The sequence below is a fragment of the Echinops telfairi genome, unplaced genomic scaffold, assembly GCF_000313985.2.
Source record: "Echinops telfairi isolate 266 unplaced genomic scaffold, ASM31398v2 ScPeMD7_70;HRSCAF=299, whole genome shotgun sequence".
Taxonomy (NCBI): Eukaryota; Metazoa; Chordata; class Mammalia; order Afrosoricida; family Tenrecidae; genus Echinops; species Echinops telfairi.
In genome coordinates this window covers 52,086,318-52,106,570 of record NW_022103968.1, presented here as the reverse complement: position 1 = coordinate 52,106,570, position 20,253 = coordinate 52,086,318, and the positions used below count along the sequence as shown (strand labels likewise).

The 20,253-nt window shown below is 40.8% G+C and overlaps 1 protein-coding gene across 1 annotated transcript in view; it reads left to right on the top strand.

Annotated features, from left to right (window-relative positions):
* The window catches only part of TMEM26 (transmembrane protein 26), a 51,412-nt gene that overhangs the window by 4,129 nt on the left and 27,030 nt on the right, over positions 1-20,253 (top strand). Inside the window, exon 2 of the mRNA XM_004701375.2 lies at positions 19,018-19,096. Coding sequence (XP_004701432.1) covers positions 19,018-19,096 — 79 coding nt within the window. The remainder of the gene's footprint in view (positions 1-19,017; positions 19,097-20,253) is intronic.

Genomic DNA, 20,253 nt, shown 5'->3' with positions numbered 1-20,253 from the left:
TCATGACATTGGTTTCAATCTCCACAATGTAACAGCATGCATCTCTCCTTTTCCCTGTATTCCCTTTCATTCATCCTTCCTATTTCTTCCTGTCTTATGAACTTGATCCTTAGACAAATGCTGTCCTTTGTATCTCATATGAGTTATCATTCTAAGGAGGACATACTTCCTTGGTGCCACAGTTCACTTATAGATCTCTCTCTTGTTTGGCTCAAAGTTGCATCATGGGGTTGAGTTCATGCACTTCCAGGCTTGAAGGGTAACTAAAGGCCATAGACTGTTTCACAAGTCTCTATCAGTATAATGAGTCTTTTTTTGGGAATGATTTATTTCCTACACTTTCCCCTTACTGTACCCAGGATCCTTCTCAGAGTTGTCAGCAGTGGTCCCTGAGCACCATCTAGCTCTTCTGGTCTCAGGGTCATTGTGTTAGGCTGGGTTGTCTACAGAAACAAATCCAGTGACACCAGTATGTAGAAGAAAGAACTTTACATCAATAAGTAATTATACCTATAAAGAAGGCATTCGGGCCCAGTCCAACTCAAATCCGTAAGTCTGGTACTTGTCCATAAGTTCCTCTTCAGTCTCATAGAGCCATATCTACATGTAAGGGTGCACAATGAAGGAAGATCACACACAGGCCAGAGGGTGCAGAGCGACAGGGATCCAAAGTTGGTGGAAACATGGCAGGGTCCAGTCAGTTCTCAAGGTCACTTGCTGAGTCCCATCAAGCAGGAAGCCTCAGAGGCAGAGAGAGAGGGAGGTTCTCAGTTTCCCCATTATAAAAAAAGCCACACTCCCAAGGTAGCATCCCAGGCTGGGATTTGATTGACAACTTGCCTTCTACCGCTACACTTCAACAAATCTTCAAGCTGACATAAAATCATCTAACTACTACAGTCATGGAGACTAAAGTTAATGGTCCATTCAGTCCTAGGACTAATTGCCTTCATCTGTCTTTGATTTTCTTCACTCCTTTTTACTCCATATAGGGAAAGACCAATTGTTCACAAGCTTTTAAATCCTCCCTGCTACTCTTCAAACTAGATGTAGAATGTCTTCTTTGTTGACTATGTTATGCCATTTGGCCTTGATGCACCCCAAGACTGAAACCCTAGGCCCGACTACCCACTCCTTCTATGTGTTTGTTTATGGGTAAGAAATTCCTATAACTTTGCTCCTTGGGTTTTATATATTTATGGATCTATTTGCAGCATATGTAAATACATATATGTAAAAATATGTACATATACAAAGCCTGTCATATATATGTATATATCTACTTATATTCCTAATCACATTCCCACACCTGTTCAGCTTGTTTCTATGGATGCATGGGTTATTAGTACTGTTACTGCAGGATTGTGTGTATAATAGTACTTACCTCCATTGCCTTTGACTCTTATGATCCTCCTAGTGTCTCCCTTTGATCATTCTGTGTTGACCTCTACCTTATTGTTATTTCCTTCCCCTTCACCCAAGTTAATATGCATCTACTCTTAATAATTTACCCTCTCCTCCCTCTTCCCCGGCTAATGTGTGTGTGTGTGAGTGTAGTCATGGGGTGTGAGAAGAAAGAGGAGGGTGTAGATTTGGGGTGAAGCAAATGGAATTACTATTAACTAAGATGCAGATAGCATCTGTAGATGTACTCAGATCATTAACCTTTTGGGGCACATGGACTCTCTGTACCACCCAGGTACTCCATGTAGATCTATTTAAATGGTCATTTTGACCCATTGTTCTGAACATTTGAAATCTGTCCTTTGGGAAAATCCCCACATATTAATATATGGTATATTTTTATGCTTAATTATTATGGTAAACAAAGATATTTGCTTTTAATCATTAGTGGCACAAAGAATAATTACCAGAAATCTGATTATCCATCATTGGGACAGTTGAATAATTGGGGTGTACCTATATTATAGGATATTATACAGGTATTAGAAATAATGAGCTAGAATCTATCTATTCACTAAGAGGGATACCCACAATGAATTTCCAGAAGAATGACATTTAGAGGTATATATATCATGATCTTATTTTTTTAAATGACTTGTATAACAATTACCCTTCTTTTTTTTACAATTACCCCTTTTATCAATTGGACATACTTTCTATTTGTGCAAGTCAAGGAGAAGGAGGAGGAAAATGAGAACAAAAGGAAGAAGAAGACATTTTCCCATTTTGAAAACCAGTACACAGAATAATACTTGAATTGTGGAGTAGACAATGTACACCCATAAGGGGAACATTGTAGCTTGTTTTCTCTATCAGTCTTATAAATCTACTTCGGACTGTACAGATAATTTGAATATGGTGATTTCATACTTTTCCTCAAACAAATCAGAAAATATGGAACAACAAACAGAAAATGTCAATTATAAAATGCAAATTTTCATGAAATGTAGCAAACACATTACGCATGTCTGAGGAATGTTTCTTTAGCTCTCCCTTGGAAAAGAAAAATTGAACCAGAAATGCTGAACTCAGCTGTCCAGGGACAAGTAACATTATGTCAGCACGGCTAACTTGCCAGGTGGGGAACTTTAATTTGTTGGAATCCTATAGCATGAGGAGAGTGAGCCAATGGTACATACCTTATTAAATTCGATGAATATGCGCTAGTGGAATGTGACTTTTTCAAACTGCCCCTTAATTATTTTGCCTGCATATTCACTTGCAGTTCTATATCATAAAAAATTATCTTACTGTGCTAAATTCCCCCACCCCCCCAGTTTTTGTTGTTTTCATTTTCTATTGTTTGAGCAGCCTTCCAGTGGATCTTTAAATTATTATTTTGGTAAAGTCAAATAAAAGACAGTCTGCTAGTTGGTTTCTAGCCAATGGTAATAAAATAATTCCTCCAGAGCTAGAACAAGTTCCAAGGTTGTGACAAGTTTGAAGTGTGTTCTGTCGAAAGTAGGAAGAAAGCTGAGAAGAGGTAGGAATGTCAGCTGACTTTAGGGCAAGAGCACAGCATTTTAAGCACACAACTATCTTCATCAGCATTTCAACAATGCAAGGGCAAGGTGATGGAGCAAGGAGAGAAGCTTCCTCCATGAGAGGTCTTCCTGTGTCCTCTCTGTTTCCTCTCCTCTTGTGTGTGCTCAGTTTGAAAGCGATTTGTAAACATGACATTCTGCTAGACATTGCATAACCAGGCAGAAGAAACAGAACAAACACACTCGGAAATTTAAAATAAAAGGTAGCAAGTGCATTGAGAAAATGTTCAGTTATGTGGTCAGAAGAATGCTCATGAATATTTAACATGTACTATGTCCCCAGCTATTCCAAATGGTTCAAACTTTTCATCCCATTTTTATCCTGACAACATCTGTATGGATCTTCTATGTCAGCTTTCTCCCAGCTTTAGAGGAAGAAACTGAGGTACAGAGCAGGGAAGCCCCAGGATCACTTAGTTGGCAATTGGGAGTGCAGAGATGCCAAGGTGGGAAGTTCTTGTTCTTTCTGGCTGCACTGCTTAGGGATTTAGAAGGGAAAGGGGACTGTTGCAGCCATGGGCTGGTGGAGGGGGACTGCAGAGCATCTGGGGACCCAAAGCCAAACTCGCTGCCATCCACTCAATTCTGACTCACGGAGGCCCAGTTTAAGAAGTAGTGGGGAAAGCGGCAAGGTCTGCATCCGGACAGGAATATGAAGGCCATCTTAGTTGAGAACATCCTGACGGAGTCGGTTAGGGTAGGGAATCTTGAGCGGATTCTTCTGGAGGAGCTTTATGTTCTTCATCCAATAAAAACATGGAACATCTGTTCCGCTCTGATGTCTTTGCGCTGGACCACTGCCGAGAAATCAGAGTTGAATGAAACAGATACAATGCTATCCTTAAAGGGTTCCCATTTTAACCAGTTATTTTAGGGTGCCATCAAGTCAATCCTGATTTCATGACCGATAGAACAGAGAGCACAGAAAATGACCAAATAAACACTCAACACGTGAACGAATCAGTGGGAATACGAAGGTTAAAAATAAAGAATCATCCGAGCCAGGTGGGTAATATATATTATGGTGTCAGGGCATTGGCAGGGAAGGTTTGATTGTGGCCTCCCTTAGCACAGGACATTGAGCTGAAACCATAGTGAAGAGCCAGGGATGGTAAGAGAGTTTCTGGGAGATAAGGAAAGCCAGACAGGGGTTACACCTAGTGTTCACTGGGACATCTCTAATGTAACCTAAGAAGACCAATAAAGGTTGACTTCCTTCCACACTCGTCCCCACCTCTAAGTGAAAGAGTCCTACTAAATCCTTGACCATAAATCCTTTAGTATACTGTTAGAAAGTGGATGGCTTAAACCTGGAAACAGGAAAGATGAATTAGGAGTCAAAAGTTGTGGTAGCCTAAATTGATCTTACAGCTAAACCAATTGTGGAAAACAAACAAAGGAAAACAAAGTACACGTTTCATTACTCGAACTGCAATTGGGACAGAAATTAGAAACCTAGTCTTGACAGATGGGCGCATACTACATGGCCTTGATTCACAAATGTGGAACCTGTTTGTGTGATCTAACTCTAAACTATTGGACACTATGCACCTTCCTCTAGTGAAAAGTGTTTATAAAGACGTCAGAGAGAAAGTTGGACAATAAAAGTACTTATCCTCGCTGGTCCTTTTGAACTTCAGAGAGGGTGAGATGGAGGGATTTGGAAACAGACCAATGGGTTCCAGATGGCCAACAGGGCACTGGAAAACATCTCCTGCAAGATAGAATGTCTCTCCCCCTCTTCACATTTGCTGTCCATATTTCCTGAAACAGGTCCTTAGATTTTGAGTTCCTCCAACAGCACTTTCCATTGTGCCTTGGATTTATCAGCCTTGCCTGTTTTATTTCTTCCTTGTCTTCTTGTGTCTCTCGTTGTATGCGTGTTTTGTATCAGGAGCTGTGAGCTATATGCAAAAACATGACTTAACTCTGTGTTATTTTGCAACTTTGTGTGATAACATTGAATGTCGTCAGCCAAAGGCTTTGTTTTCAGTTATCCATTAGTGCTGTGCTTTACTCCCAAGTGGGTGGGGGATAGGGGTATTGGGGGATGGGAGTTAGTGGATCACATTTTCTTTTTTTCTCTCCCCATAGTCTTATGACTATGAGAATCATACATTCACATTTCGAATGAGACCTTAGGAAATTCAACCATTGAGTTATAACCATGCTTTCTTCATGGGTATGATCAACTGAGACATTTAGAATGAGAATTAAGACTGTCAGTATTTTGTGCCTTCGTGACTTTAGGAGCCCTGGAGGCACCGTGGAGTGCTTGGGCCTGTGAACTGCAAGTGTGGCGGGTCACAGCCTCCACTTGTTCCTCAGGAGGGCGGACTCTGGTCTGCTCCCATCAAATGCCATAGTCTGGAAACCCTGTGAGCAGCACGCTCTGTGCAGAAGGACTCAGGGGAGGAGACCTGCCTTGGTGGGGTCTGAGATTACAATCCTTAAGGGAGTAGAAAGCCTTCTCATTTCCCCAAAGTCTTGGACAAGTCCTATGGTGTCCTTTTGCTTTCCTAATTCTCTGATTGAGCCTCTGGTTTGACACACATTTTGATGCACCGGAAATAATCTCCTAATGCCAATGTTATTGTCTGAGACCCGGGAACTAAAAGCGAGGATGCGCAGAACGAAGAGGACTGTGATGATGATCATGTGGGTGGTGCCAGTTATCCATTGTTGAATGCTGACGAATGTTCTCCACCAGCTTTATGCTATCTCATGTAGGCTCGCAGCGAGCCTATGGATCAGTCGTCCTCTTTTGTCACCATTTCATGGTGAGGACACAAATGCATAGCGAGGCCAAGTAACAGAGTTACATCTTTTTAACAGAATGTTCATTTGTAATGTCTGTTAAACACTGAAATGTATTGAAGCAGGTGTTTGAATTACACACACCCCTTCTTTCAGCTCCCAGGGCATCCTTATTATTATCCCTAATAATAGAAACTATTATTACTCTAACTTGTAGACGAGGACAAGAAAGCCGAGAGGTGCAGAGAGGGATTACCAATCCCAGGATTGACTGTCAGGACTGTCCGTGGCACGTGGAACTTTGCATTGCAGTCTCAGCTCGCTGAAGCAGCTCAGGGTGCTCCTCACTCCTTCAGCAAATTGGTTTTGCAGGAGTACACTATGGACACATAATATTTAGGGCCAAGATCTTCTTCTCGCAGGGAAACGATTAACAATCCTCCCATAAGATTGAGTCAATAAATCCTAGATACTCGCTAATGGTATACTGCAGTGACTTTGCTTAGAACAAAACACAGCTAAGTACAAACTGCACAAAGACCTGGCTTAGAGACGCAAGGCATCCTTGTTGCACCAAAGCAGGAGGTAAATGAAGAGAGTGAGGGAGAAAAACTAAACATGTCTGTATGCTTGGTCCTAAACTGAAAGACCGGCATCCTTTGCAGAGCAGAAATTAATGCGATTGTGTTTTAGCATGGCATAAATTAAGGTATTATATAAGTAGCATCCATAATGCATTTCCTTTCTCAGGAAGCTTTAGATTTCTCACAGAACAGCAACTTTAGTTTATTTATTCATTAAACAAGCCTGTGCTGTAATAGGTACTGTGGTAATGTTCTTGGAAGAAAGGAAAATATGCATACTGATACAAGAACAGATCAAAACAGTGTTCCAAAATTCAAAGGATTATCACCTGAATTAGGTCCAAGAGCACAGAAAGGCTGTGCAATAAGGATGCAATCCTCAAGGGAGGCTTACTAGACCAAGAACGTTCCTGAGGGAAGAGATTTCTGTCCTGGCCTTTGGAGGAGGTGGGAGTCATGAAAGAATGAGAAAGAGACACGGGCTTTTCACGTTGAGACTATCCCGATAGTGCTTAGAAGGTGGCTGAAACCGATTTCTTTAGGAAGTGACCCTACTTTTGTCTCAGAAACAGTTTATGGAAATAGAATATAGATCATAATTATGATGCTTATTTTGTCCCTCTAGTTCAGTCACATTAAAGCATATGGTTGCTGAGTTGGAATATGAACAACTTGGATTTTATAAAGCTTATGCCTGGTGGCATGGTCGTTATATTTTGGGCTGCTATCTGAAAAGCCAGAAGGTCAAAACCACCAGCTGCTCTGAGGGGGAAAGACAGGGTTTTCTATTCCCATGCAGAGTTACAGTCTCAGAAACCCACAGGGGCAGTTCTGTCCTGTCCTATAGGTCACAACGAGTTGGCATTGACTCGATGGCAGTGGGGTGCTTGTCTAGAAATATTCCTGGGAATTTGTAGATCACCAGAGGTATCCAGTGTACTCATCTTGCCAGCAATGCACACCATAATTTTGGAATCTCTCCTTAGAAACAACAATAAATGATAAAAGACAATAAAAACTATAGTTCAGAAATCTAATCCTCGCTTTAAGGACGATTCTCCTACAAAACTGAACGCGGCCAACTACACAGGTGTGAGAAGGTAAACAGGAGTGCATCCATTATTATGTAGCATCTTGGTAGAGGATATTACTTCCTATGTGCCACAAAAAGCTTTAGGTATAGAGTACAGCATACCACGGTCAATTAAGTTATGAAAATTCCTTAGCCATAACCAAAGACCTGGAAGGAATGAGTCCCTGGGCCTGGGGACTCAGGAACCCTGTCTCAGGGGACATCAAATTGGCATAATATAGTCCACAAAGGCGATGCTTTACCTCCTACATAGGTGAGTAGGATCTAGGGTCTTAAAAGCTTGCATGAAGCCATCTTAGAGGATTTATTGATCTCTCTCCATCTGGAGTGATGAGGAGCAATTAACATCAAAGGCACAAAGTAGCACTTAGTCAATGGACCATGCAAACCTCAGTGTGTACTCAATACCCTGAAAACAGAAGAATGACATTGATGGTACTCAGCTACCACTGCTAATGCCTCTGAAAGGAATCATCACGGAGGGTTCCACATAGAATTAGAGAAAAATGTGGAACAAAACTAAAAGCCATATGAAAGGCCAGACTGCTGATCTGATAGAGATGGATGTGAACCCTCTTCACTAAACTTACCTCTATAGGTCAACTTTTAGCCAAACAATAGACAGGCCAATGAGATGTATAATAGCATCAAAGAGGAAAACACTCCTTGCTCCCCAACAAAGCGCAGATGGTAGGAAGGGACAGAAAAGTGCTGTTGCATTGTGGGGATTGCCATCGTCATGGAACAAATGGACATGGATTCTTGAGTGGAAATCGAATTGGCTCCGTAAACTTTCACCCAAACCATAAAAAGTAGAAACTACAACAGAAAAGGCAAATGTGAGCATTCAAGGGTTTTGTCAAGTACAAAGAACCTTCCATTGAAATAGGTTATCCCAACCCATTCAATAAGCCTCCTTGTCTTTTCAGTTATTATAGATCCACTGTCTCTTAAGATCACTCAGAGAGCAAAGCTGCCATCCCTACTTGGCACATAGTAAGACATACACACTTGATATTCCATTTTACTTTGGGGATTCTCATGGGTTTTGGTCATGTAAAGGTGGTGAGGTAGTTAGTTTATTGTGCCAACCTAACCAATAAACACATGGCTCAGTGAACCTCACCTCTTGTCTCTTGCTCTTTGATCATCGGACCAGTGTGCAGTTGCCTTGCTTGTTTTTTTGCCTCAATTTTCAAGCTACACTACCTGTGGAACGCCTAACCCATGGACTGTGCCGCTGTAATTTGAGGTTCCTTTAAGACCTGTTTCTCTGCACCATTGGAATTTACATCTCTTGAGCTGGGGACTGTCGGACCCTGTCATCTGGCTGACTGTTGGTTACCTGCCTTTCTGTTGGCTGCCTGTGCCCGGATAGCCTGAATTGCTCTACAGAGGACTACCCAGCAGCCCTCAAGACTTGAAGGACTGCCAGTGTCTCACAACTGTCTCACGGGAGTGAGTTGCACTGAGCCATTTGTACTGCTTTATAATTTAATTAACTGTTTATTTCTTATGTTATCTAGCTATCTGTATAAATATATATAAAGTTATTAGCGTTCTGGTTTTGTTTCTCTAGAGAACCCTGTCTAACACAGGTGGCAAAGGATTCTTTGAGGGGGAGATGATGGTGAGGGAGAGGCTAGTTCATGAGACAAAGGAACTAGAGCTGGGGTCAGCAATTTTGCAGGCATTCTGAGGCTCTGTGTTGGACAAGAGTATTAAGTGCATTTTGAAGTGTCACAGAAGGGTATCAAATATTGACTCAGCCCCCATGGCCACTATCTCCCTCTGTGTCTCAGTCCTAATGGAAAGTTTTTTTGCTGAGAAACCTAGATGGAGATCTTTCATGTTAAGGCAATCTTGGAAGAATGACATACAATTCTTAAATTGTTATACAGTTTAGGGGCTCATAAATGGGTATCTTGGCCTACTGTCTTCATTTCCATGAAAATAAGCTCATTCTGAGAAAGTGCTCCAGAAATCTTATGGAGAACACTTAGGCTGTTTTACATGAGATTGTAAAGCATAGCTCCACTCGGCTAACAGCCCAAATTGACTTTTGAGAAATAAAATAGACATAACATCTCATTCACATTGAAGTGATGTTTGGACCCTAGTTTTGCTTTGGTTAAATGCTACCCACTTTCAATTTTTAAAAATCATTTTATGGGGGGCTCATACAACTCTTAACACAATCCATACATCCACCCATTGTGTTATAGGTATTAAAAGAATACAATCTTCATGGTTGTGAAGTAAATATTTTTTGTGGAGCTAAAAAGCCAGATAACTAAACATGGGAGCAATGATATTAGGGTTAATTTGTCACTTATTTGTTTATTTATTGTTATATGTTTCTAAAATGAATGGATATTTGTTTTCAATATGAAAACAATATACCTGTCATTTTAGAATGAGGAAAATGGAATCGTAACTTTAGGCTAATGATGAGTTGAGTAAATAAAAATCTATTGCAGGGCTAGATCACTAAGTGTCATAACATCCTAATTTTATGAAAAACATAATTTGCTGAAATGATAACTTTGTATCATAAGCCATCTTTTGTTTTGCGGATGAAACAAATGGAAGGCATGAGTATAGCTTTTAAAGAGCTCAGAGCTGAGTCTAGCATGTAGCAAAACGTATATAAATATATAAACAAATGAGGTGCTAAATCCACTGAGGATTGCATTTCTGCCGTGTGCCATGGAGAGAATTGGTAGGTTGGCCAAGGGCAGTGGAATTAAAAGAACAAAACAAAAAACAAACCAGCGTCTGTGGAGAGAAAGATCATCTTTGAGAAGATTTTGATTTAGAAAAAACATACTGAGCAATATAATGTGGTATGAATGTATTAATGTTGAACAACTATGTTCTGATGGAGAATGTTAATTAGGATTGGAATCCATTTGAATTTCTAAGGAAAGCAATAGAGTTATGGAACATCAAATTTATAAGAAAAACTGCTACTTGCAACCTGATGTATTGAATCAATACTTTATTCACTGATTAATATTGATTAATTTATGAATGACATGTTTCATTTTTACAAGTGTCCTGGAATGTAATCTAAATTATTGCTGTGTCTGCTTGGACCTTCTGTGGTATCATTCTTTATACAAAGTTCTTGACTCCCACTTAGTCTTGATACTAGCAAGATTTAAAGACTGCAGGAAAATTATTGTCCAGTTTCTCCCAAGAAAGGACCTGCAATTTGATTAATTGCAACGAAGCAGGTGGGTTCAGGCCTGGTTTATTAATTTTTAGAATTCACACTCTCATCGGTTCCCCTAAAGAATTCAACCATTGACATACACCTTCACAATAAGTACCAGCTCAGAGGTCACACGAAGGTTTTTCATTGTAGTAGAACACTATTAAATTCGGTCAGAACAGAATAACTTTCTGTGGGCAAAAAATTCTAATAATGGTTAATTTATAATGGTATTCTACCAGCCACAGATATTTAAGAAGGAAGAGACTGTAAATCACTCAGGGATTTCTGTGATCTCTGCCTGTTTGTGAGGAGCCCACTGTATGTATGCACCAGGCACCTTGTAAAAAAGAGCTTAAAGTGATAAAGCAGACAGATGCAGTTCTAAAGATTGCATTGCTTGGAACTGAGGGTGGGGGGGAGACCATCATTTGAAAAAGGCTGCACAAAATATGAGAAAAACACTAAGCCCCAAACCTGTGACCAACAAGTTGATTCTGACCCACAGCAACCCTGTGAGTAGGACAGAGGAGAAAGTCCCCATAAGTTTCCAGTAACCATAAAGCTGTAAGCTTTATGGAAGCAGACTTCTCTACCTTTCTCCTGCAGATCGGCAGATGGGTTTATGGGTTAGCAGCTGAAGGCTGCAACTCCACACATATACAAATATGTATCTATTGCATTTGAAGATCTATGAAGTAAGAGAGAGCACTACTGGACAGTAGAACAGGAGGGCCTAATTAGACTGGAGGGGTAGGGGGGTTCTCCTGGGAGAGTTCCAGCCAGCTGACAAGAACGATGAGAAGTGGGAGAGGTATTTTCAGGGAGTAGGTCAGAGTTAGAAAGACACTTAGCTCTTTTCCAGAATGCAAAGAATGATATCCTTACAGGAGCACAGTGACGAAGAACAACAAATGAGGAGTCCAAGAAGTGCCAGCATCCCAACTGCATATCATCTGTCAGGGAGTGATGGGCAAATGCCCTTTTCGTTTTGCCACTGGATGGCGGCAATTGCGTCCGCATGCAACGCAAAGTTAGAGATGGTCTCTTCTGCAGATGCACAGATTCTTGTAGCTCTGTCAGTTAAACATTGGACTGCTAATCAAAAAGTCACCAGTTCGAATCCACCAGCTCCCCTGAGAGTCAGGTCAGGCTATCTGCTCCTGTTAAGAGTGACAGCCTCTGGAACTCTATAGAGTCACCATGAGTCAGAATCAACTAGATGACCATGGATTTGGATATTTCTTTGCATGGTGAGAATGGGTAAGCACGAGAGGAAAGGTGGTCGGTTGGGACCCAACCGGAAGCACTTTGGAAGATAGACCTCATTTTGCCCATGACAATCCTATGGGGCACAGCTCTACTCTGCACATACAGGTTACCAGGAATTGGATTTGACTCATTGGAAACCAATACCAAGACGCCAAACAAATAGGTTTCATTTTGGGAATCATGGTGTAAAACACAGTCGGTTATGCTTCATTTGAAGAAACAGTCTTTGAAGACTCTCAAATGAAACCACACTTACTGCCATCGAGTCAATACTGATTCACAGTGACCCCTGTGGGTTTCTGGTCTGTAATTGTTTCCAGGTCTTCTGTGGAGCTGCTGGTGGACCATGCGGATTGTCGCCCAAAGCATAACCACTACACCACCAGGGCTTCTTTAAATATAGATAGTAACTATAATATGTTACCATGAGCAAGTTTGCAGAGTTTAGCCTAGGCAAGGCGGGGAGGTGGGGGGTGGGGGTGAGCAGGGGCAGGGGCATGGGCATTTCCTCATTATCTACATTATTAGACACATTATACCCATTGTCTTGCTAAATCTTCACAACCACCCTGTTAAGATGTTGTCCCATTTTACAGATAAGGACCACGTGTCTTAAGGAAGGTAATTCATTTCCAAAGATGGAAGGTACCGGATTCCAATGTAGATTTACTTGTGTTTTAAGTGTAATATTTTCGCTGTACCCTACTGAACTTTGATAACTCCTCAAAGATCACCACTCCAGGAGCATGTTGGCTATTAAACAAAGCAAAACAGTCAAACCCATTCCTGTTCAGTCTATTCCAATTTACAGTGATTCTCTACCACAGAGTAGACCTACCCTACCTCTTAAGGCTCCCAGCGTTATAATCTTTATGCAGGGGAAAAATGAGGAGCTGATACCAAGGGCTCAAGTAGAAAGAACATGTTTTGAGAATGATGATGGCAACAAATGTACGAATGTGCTTGACACAATGGATGGATGGATGGATTGTGATAAGAGTTGAACAAGTCCCTGTAAAATTATTTGGAAAAAAAAGAAAAGATTTACGATGTCAGGAACTCACAGGTGCGGTTATGCTCTGTCCTGTAGGGGCGCTGTGGATCAGAATTGACCCTGTGGCCGTGAGTTTGTTTTGTCTGAGCGTCTTCAGGGACGCAGACCATCACCGCTTCCTCCTGCACTGTGGCTGATACTTAATAGTCGAGCTCTTAGTCACTGTGCACAGGACTCCTTACCGGAGATGAGAATAAAAGATCCTTGTAAATGTTGGTAGCCGTCAGCAATCCGTTTGTTCATTTTCCCTTTTGTCATACATTCAGGGTTTCGAGCGTTTCAGTATTGATTTATTAAGCATTATTTGGAGGCTTAGGAAGACTGTGATCGGGGAGAAAGAAAGATGAAGGAAGGGGGTGCAATGATATATAAGGCCAAGATCTGTTTTCTGAAATTATATTGATCACAGTGACTAATGTAAAGATGGGCAATTCGAACACACCATCTGCTACATGGGAGAAAGACGTGGCAGCTGCTCCCATAAACATCACAGCCTCAAAAATGCAATGGAGCAGTCCTACCCTGTCCTGCATCAGTCAGAATGAGTCAGACTTCCTCAACCACTATGGGCTTGGGCCATAAAGCATTAGAAAATCTGTTGGGTCATAAGAGAATGTTAAGATTAATGTATGTTGATGGATCAAGGCCTAATAGAAATCGCAGTACCATAAATACCATCAATGAAAAAATAGGGACAAATTTATGGGCCCTAATACAATGCATAAATACATTGCCAAACATAACGAAAACATTCATACTATAGAAGCCAAAAATAAAAAACTGGGACCTTCTAAACATATGACATATATGCACATCAAAAGGCTTCATCAAAAGAGTTCAAAGAAAGCCGATAGATTGGGGGGAAAGTACTTAGCAGTGACATATCAGGTAAAAGGCTAATTTAAAAAATCTATAGAAAACTACAACACCTTAATAAAAATATAAATAACCCAATCAAAAATAGACATATGGCATGAATAGGTAATTTACTAGAGAAGATATTTGGGTGGCCAGCAACCAGATGAAGAAAGGTTGGTGTTGATTAACAATAAGAGAAATACAAATTAAAACAACAAAGAGCTATTACCTCATACCGACACTCTGCAAAATTCAGAAAAACAAAATGACAAATGTTGGAGGGGATGTGGAGAGATTGGAGCATTCAGACATTGCTGGTGGGACTGTGGCATTGTACAGCCACTAAGGAAATCAGTATGGTGTTTCCTTAAACAAATGACCCTGCAGCCCCTCCGCTAGATACATTAAAGAAAAAAGAAACGATAAAAATCTCTGATTATAGAGGAATGGATAAACAATATCTTGAACATTCATACAATGGAACGTTATGCATCAATAAAACATGATGTTTACCTAAGCGAGTCAACCTTGTAAAGATGCATGTTTAATCACACCATTACTATAGGAAAACAGAAAAAGAGGAGGCCAGGGATGGAGTCAGGGTGAATGGAGGGACAGGAAATTATGGGACAGCACTTCTCAACCTGTGGGCTGTGACCCCATTGGGGGTCGAACAACCCTTTCACGGGGTCACGTGATTCATAACAGTAGCAAAATTATAGTGATGAAGTATCAACGAAAATAATGTTATGGTTGGGGGGGGTCACCACAACATGAGGAACTGTATTGAAGGGTCTCAGCATTAGGTTGAGAACCACCGTTATGGAGGGAGGGAGGGAAGAAGAGCAGGAGGAGGGGGAAAAAGAACCACATTAATTGGGGGAGGGGGATTCCTGACTGAGAGATTAGTACTGATTTGATGAGGTGGGTTGTGCACCTGCAGAGAATATGCTTTTCTTTAAAAACCTAAATCAATGAATGACGTTAAGATAAAAGCAACAATGTGCAAGGTAAAGACTCACAGTCTTAAAAGCCTCCCAGATTTCTTTAGCCCTGGACCTGCACATTGGTCCGAGTGGCTTAAAAGAGATGAAAAGTAAAACTGAAGTGGACTTGGATTCTTTAGCAAAACACAAATTCATTTCAAACATGAACAGCAACAATAAAGATTCTTTCCTGTTGTGCCCTGAAATGAAGGGCTGAATATCGATGGGGGAAAAGTCAGAGAAGGCCATTTCAATACAGGCAATTATAATTTTAGGGAACATTTTCTTAAGACCTTTTTAAAACCCTTCTCAGAATTAAAACCAACTAAAAGCCATTGAGCACAGTGTTTTAGCAATGAGTCATGGTTAGAAGCACTTCATGGTGCTCATAAGGGAACTGTGTGTTGACCAAGAAGCAATGTCCCCAGCAGAACAAGGGGATAGTGAGTGATTTGACATCAAGCAAGCTGGGTGCCAGAGTCGTATCCTTTCAATCTGTATGCTGAGCAAATTGCCTGAGAAGCTGAGTTCTATGAAGAAGCACCTGGCATCAGGCTTGGAAGAAGGCTATTCACCACACGCCATCTGCGCACAACACAGCCTTGCTTGCTGAAAGCAAGAACTTGAAGCATCTACTGATGGAATCAAAGACCTTTGGGCTGGATGACCACTAAATGTAAACACAAACAAACCGAAGCCCCACCCTCACAATTGGACCAATAACCAACATCGGATAAATAGAGAAAAGATTGAAGTTGTCAATTTCCTTTTACTTGTATCCCCAATCAATGCTTATGCAAGCAGTAGTCAAAAATTCAAATGACATGTTGCACAGGACAAATCTCCTGCACAAGAGCTCTTTGATGTGCTGAGGAGCAGAAGCATCATTTGGAAGGCTCCACCTTGGCATTTTCAAGTGTCTCTTATGCATGTGAAAATTGAGCAACGTATAAGGAGTAACAGAGAAGAATGATGCATCTGAATTACAGTGTTGGCACAGAATATTGGAAGTGCCATAGATTGCCAGAAGAACAAACAAATCTGCCTGGAAGAAGTACTGCCAGAATGCTTCTTAAAAGCAAGGACGGCAAGACTTCATTGCACATCCTTTGAGCGTGTCGTTGTTGTTAGGGTGCCATCGAGTCAGTTCCAACCGTAGTAACACTGTGTACAACGGAACAAAGCACTGCCCGGTCCCGCACAGCACTCACACGGGTTCTCAGGCTTGAGCCCCTGGCTGCAGCCATGGTGTCAGTCTGTGTTGGTGAGCACCTTCATCTTGTTTGCTGCCCCTCTGTTGTCCTAAGCAGGACGTCCTTTCTCAGGGGCTGGTCTCTCCTGGCAACAAGCTGTCTCCTTGAGGGGCTTCCTCCTTTTTGCTGGCCCTCTACTTTACCAAGCATGATTTCATTTTCCATTCTGCCGTGCGTAGAGCGGCTATGACTTGGAACGGACTAAGGGCACCTAACAATAATCTAACAATAATAACAACACCGTTAGCAAGGCAGAACATGCGCTATGTATTTCGGAGATGCCTCACTCGTATTGTAAAATAAAAGGTATCTATCCACATTTTAATAATTTCCCTTATCATAAACTTATTTTTTTTTATTAGCTTTAAGATTTTTCTCTTGCTCAATGACAACAGCTGGTTACTGCAAATATAGACAGGAAGGAGTGGGGGAAACCTCTGTTTCTGATTTATTGTTTGTCGTTTGGGGACACCATGTGCTTCACTGTTACTGTACTTGGCACTTCCTTGAAATTCCAGCAAATCCTTTTAGGCATTAGTTTAAGAGGGTAGGAAATATGAGTAGAAAGTTGTAGACTGAATTGGATATGATTATTTCTTGGGCCCTCAATACTATTCCCTCTCACTAGCCCCATCCTAATGTCAAGTGACACTAAGGGATTAAAATGAGGGGTTTGCTTGTTTTCTTTTCCCTACAAATCTTTTGGGGTTTTTTTTGGTACATAATTCACTTTTGGACTCATAAGTTGTTCAATTTTACTAAAATATAGGCTGCCTTAAGGGAAGTGGAAGGGAAAATAGAGATAAACATAGATATTGGAGGTTTTTAGGTTATTGGATATTATTTGGTTGTGAAGTTTGGGTTTTCTATAGTAGACAACAGAGGAATTCTTGGCTCTTGAGGATTTTGACATAACTACATTTTTCAACCTATGCCAAGGCCGGGGAGTATTTTTCCCCAAATATAGAAATAAATCTATGCATAGACAGTAGTAAGTATTTTTGTTTGTTTTATTTAAAATGTCCTTTTAATACTTAGCTAATTATGTGCTCTATCTGAGCTGCCCCAGATTATTTTTGTAGCCGAATTATCAGGGAGAGTTTGGCTGACTAACCTCTAGTGGATCAGCCTCGTGCCAGTTCAGGCACCACTTGACGTATCCAAATCAACATGTCCACAGTTTGTCTGTCTGTCTTCCTAGAATTCCTTTCCTTTCCCAGCCTCACAGCGGAAATATTCTCTCCTGATGTTTCCTTTGAGATGTACGGTTAAAGAATTAATTGTTCCTTTTCTTTTTAAGAACATCTTCAACATGGGCTTTTGATAACTCTCCATAGCCCAGGCATCTTCCCAGTCAGATTTTAATAATAACAAAATCTTCTCTGTAAAACGGATATTTGCAGGAACTTAAACATAGGGAATGTCTATATTAAATATTATTTCAAAGAAAAGGTCGGTCGGTCTTCCTCACCCACCCCTCCCATGTCTCTCTCCCCAGAGCTGAAATAAGGTCTCAGTGAAGGCGTTTACAATGCCCTTCTGAGTTTGCCTTTGGGATTGTTCAATGTTTCTTTCCTGGATGATGATGACGCCGTTTGGATGCAATGTTATCTCCAACAATTCTATTTGTTGAGCAAGTACCATTTCTCCTTTCTTTTCAGGACATTTTAAAACACCAGATGCACGTACTAAAAATATATTAATAAAATGATGCTGACTTACAATCTGACTCGGATGTTCTGGAAAGCAAAAGTACAATCTAAAAGAAAATGCAATTTGAGGAACATATTTAGAAAGCATATTATTATCCCATTTCAAAAATGGAAAGCTACATGTTCATTGCATAATTTCCTCCCCACATCATAAATAACCACTCACTCCCTGCCCTTCGAGTTGGTGCCAACTCATGGAGGACAGGGTGGAACTGACCACGTGAGTCTCCAAGATTGTGACTCTTTACAGGAGTGGCACACTCGGTCTTTCTCCTGCAGAGCTGACGGTGATTTCAAACTGCTGACCATGCGCATCGCAGCCCAACGAGTTACCAGTACACCACCAGAGCTACTCATTAAATAATAGCTGCCTGATTATTAAACCGTCACCTCTATGAGGCATTTCTTTTCACATACCGTTAAACACTCCTGAAATGGATGTGACTGTCCCCATTGTATGTGCGTATGTGTGTGTGTGCGTGCATGCGTGCGTGTGTGTGTGTGTGTGTGTGTGTGTGTGTGATCAGAAAACAACCTGAGAGGTCAACGGCAAAGCAAGCATTCAAACCTGAGTGTGTCTGACATAAAAAACCCCACCCTCTGAATTGTGAGCCACATAGAATGAATAGAGAAAAACATTAATTCATTAAAGACCAAGCCCTTCGGCTATTGCTATTTGTTTTATTTTTAATTTTCAAAAATGTCTACAGGTTTAGCAAAGACACACAGCCAGTGGGTGACACTCCTTTCTATTCATTATCCTCTGATTTCTGAGCTCGCATGGGATGTTATTATTTGCTCTCACAGCATTCCAGGTTAATGCTGAAAAATTAGCCCATCTCCCTGAAATTGCAGCATTGAAAAAAAAATCCAGGAAGATTTACCATTGCTGTATTTGACTTTTTGCAACACATATTAAGTACAAAATACCCAGTGTGTGCCTGGAAATAATTGGCAGTGTCCCATTAAACCATATTAAAATTAACATCTATTAATTGGATTAGAAATTCAGTGAGAATGACAGCTGCTAGTGCCTTTTACAGTTACTTTGTTTCTCTATAATCCATATGGCAGGAGTCACATACTGCTCTCCCCCCACTCCCATTGAAATAAACACTTGACTTAAAAAGGTTTGACTCCATGTGGTCAGGGTATGTTCATTTCTTTTTTCTTTTTCTTTTTTTTAAAAGCTGGACCATCTTCTTTCTCCCTCCCATTCACAGGTTTTCACCAGCCATATTTTTATATTTGATTAGCATCGTCCCATCATTATGGCTTCTCGAAATGCACCATGAGACACAGGTACGAATTCTGGAAAGCAAGAAACTCCTTTCACATTATTAACAGATGTGTGTCAGATATCCCGTTTTCCCACGGACAGCGAGCTATGAAGAAATGGATGAACACCAAAGAGGCTATCAGCAAAAGGAAGTGAATCCAGGAGGAGTCAAAACCAGTAGTAAAATTGCTGCATTTGTTTAAGATTTAAGATTGCATGCCTGCTTAACATCTTGTGTTAAGAGAGGGTTTTCTTAGGCCCTCCCCATATGCTAGCGCTCATACAGGGGTGTGAACATTTGGTTTCAACTCTGCAGCTCCATTGCGTTTCCGTGTTGTGTTAAAAAGGGCAGGAGTTTACTAGTCTGACATCTTGTGAAATAACATTTTTATCAACAACAACAAGAAAACCCCATCATCTGTACTCTTTTATAGGATTAAAATCAAACTTGGAAGGACTCTTTTAAATAGACTATGTTACAATATGGGTTGTCCAGATTACTGGAGATGAATTTTGCGGGAGGAGGGCTCCAGGGTTTCTCTAGATCCCTGAAACTCTGGTTCAAGGATAAGAACCTTGGACTCCCCACTGGGACAATGGACTATCTCTTCTACAACCAGACTGACCTGGAAAACAAAGCCCAGCCCCATGGCATCCAGTGAAAGTACGGAATTGGAAGGATTACTGTTGCTGGAGAGGAGAAGCTCTATTTAGCAGATCCTAAGCTGGAGTCTTGCATTTATTGATCCTAATGGACAAGCCAGTTAGTCTAAAGTCCACAAGACTTGGTCCTGGACTTCCTATCTTGAGACTATCGTACACGAAAGAACTGGAGTGCGATGACATTTGGGGCATCTCACTGATCAAATGCTTTATCTAAGATCTGTGAGAATCTGACCATTTCTTTGTTACAATTGGGATTTTTATATAGTAAGGTTAAGCCTCCTATCTCTTTTTCAGATATTCAAAACCTTATTTTGAAAATGCTTGCTCTTGATCTTAGGCACACAGAGAGGAATTTAGTTTTGTGGAGTTTTTTTTTTTTTTTAAGACTTCCACAAGCCTCAGTAATGTAGATGTGAAGAAAATATTTATCATCCATGAATCTCATATTAACTCTTTTTTGAAAATCATTTGGGAATAGACTGGTCAGTTAATGTTATCATGGTTTTTTAACACT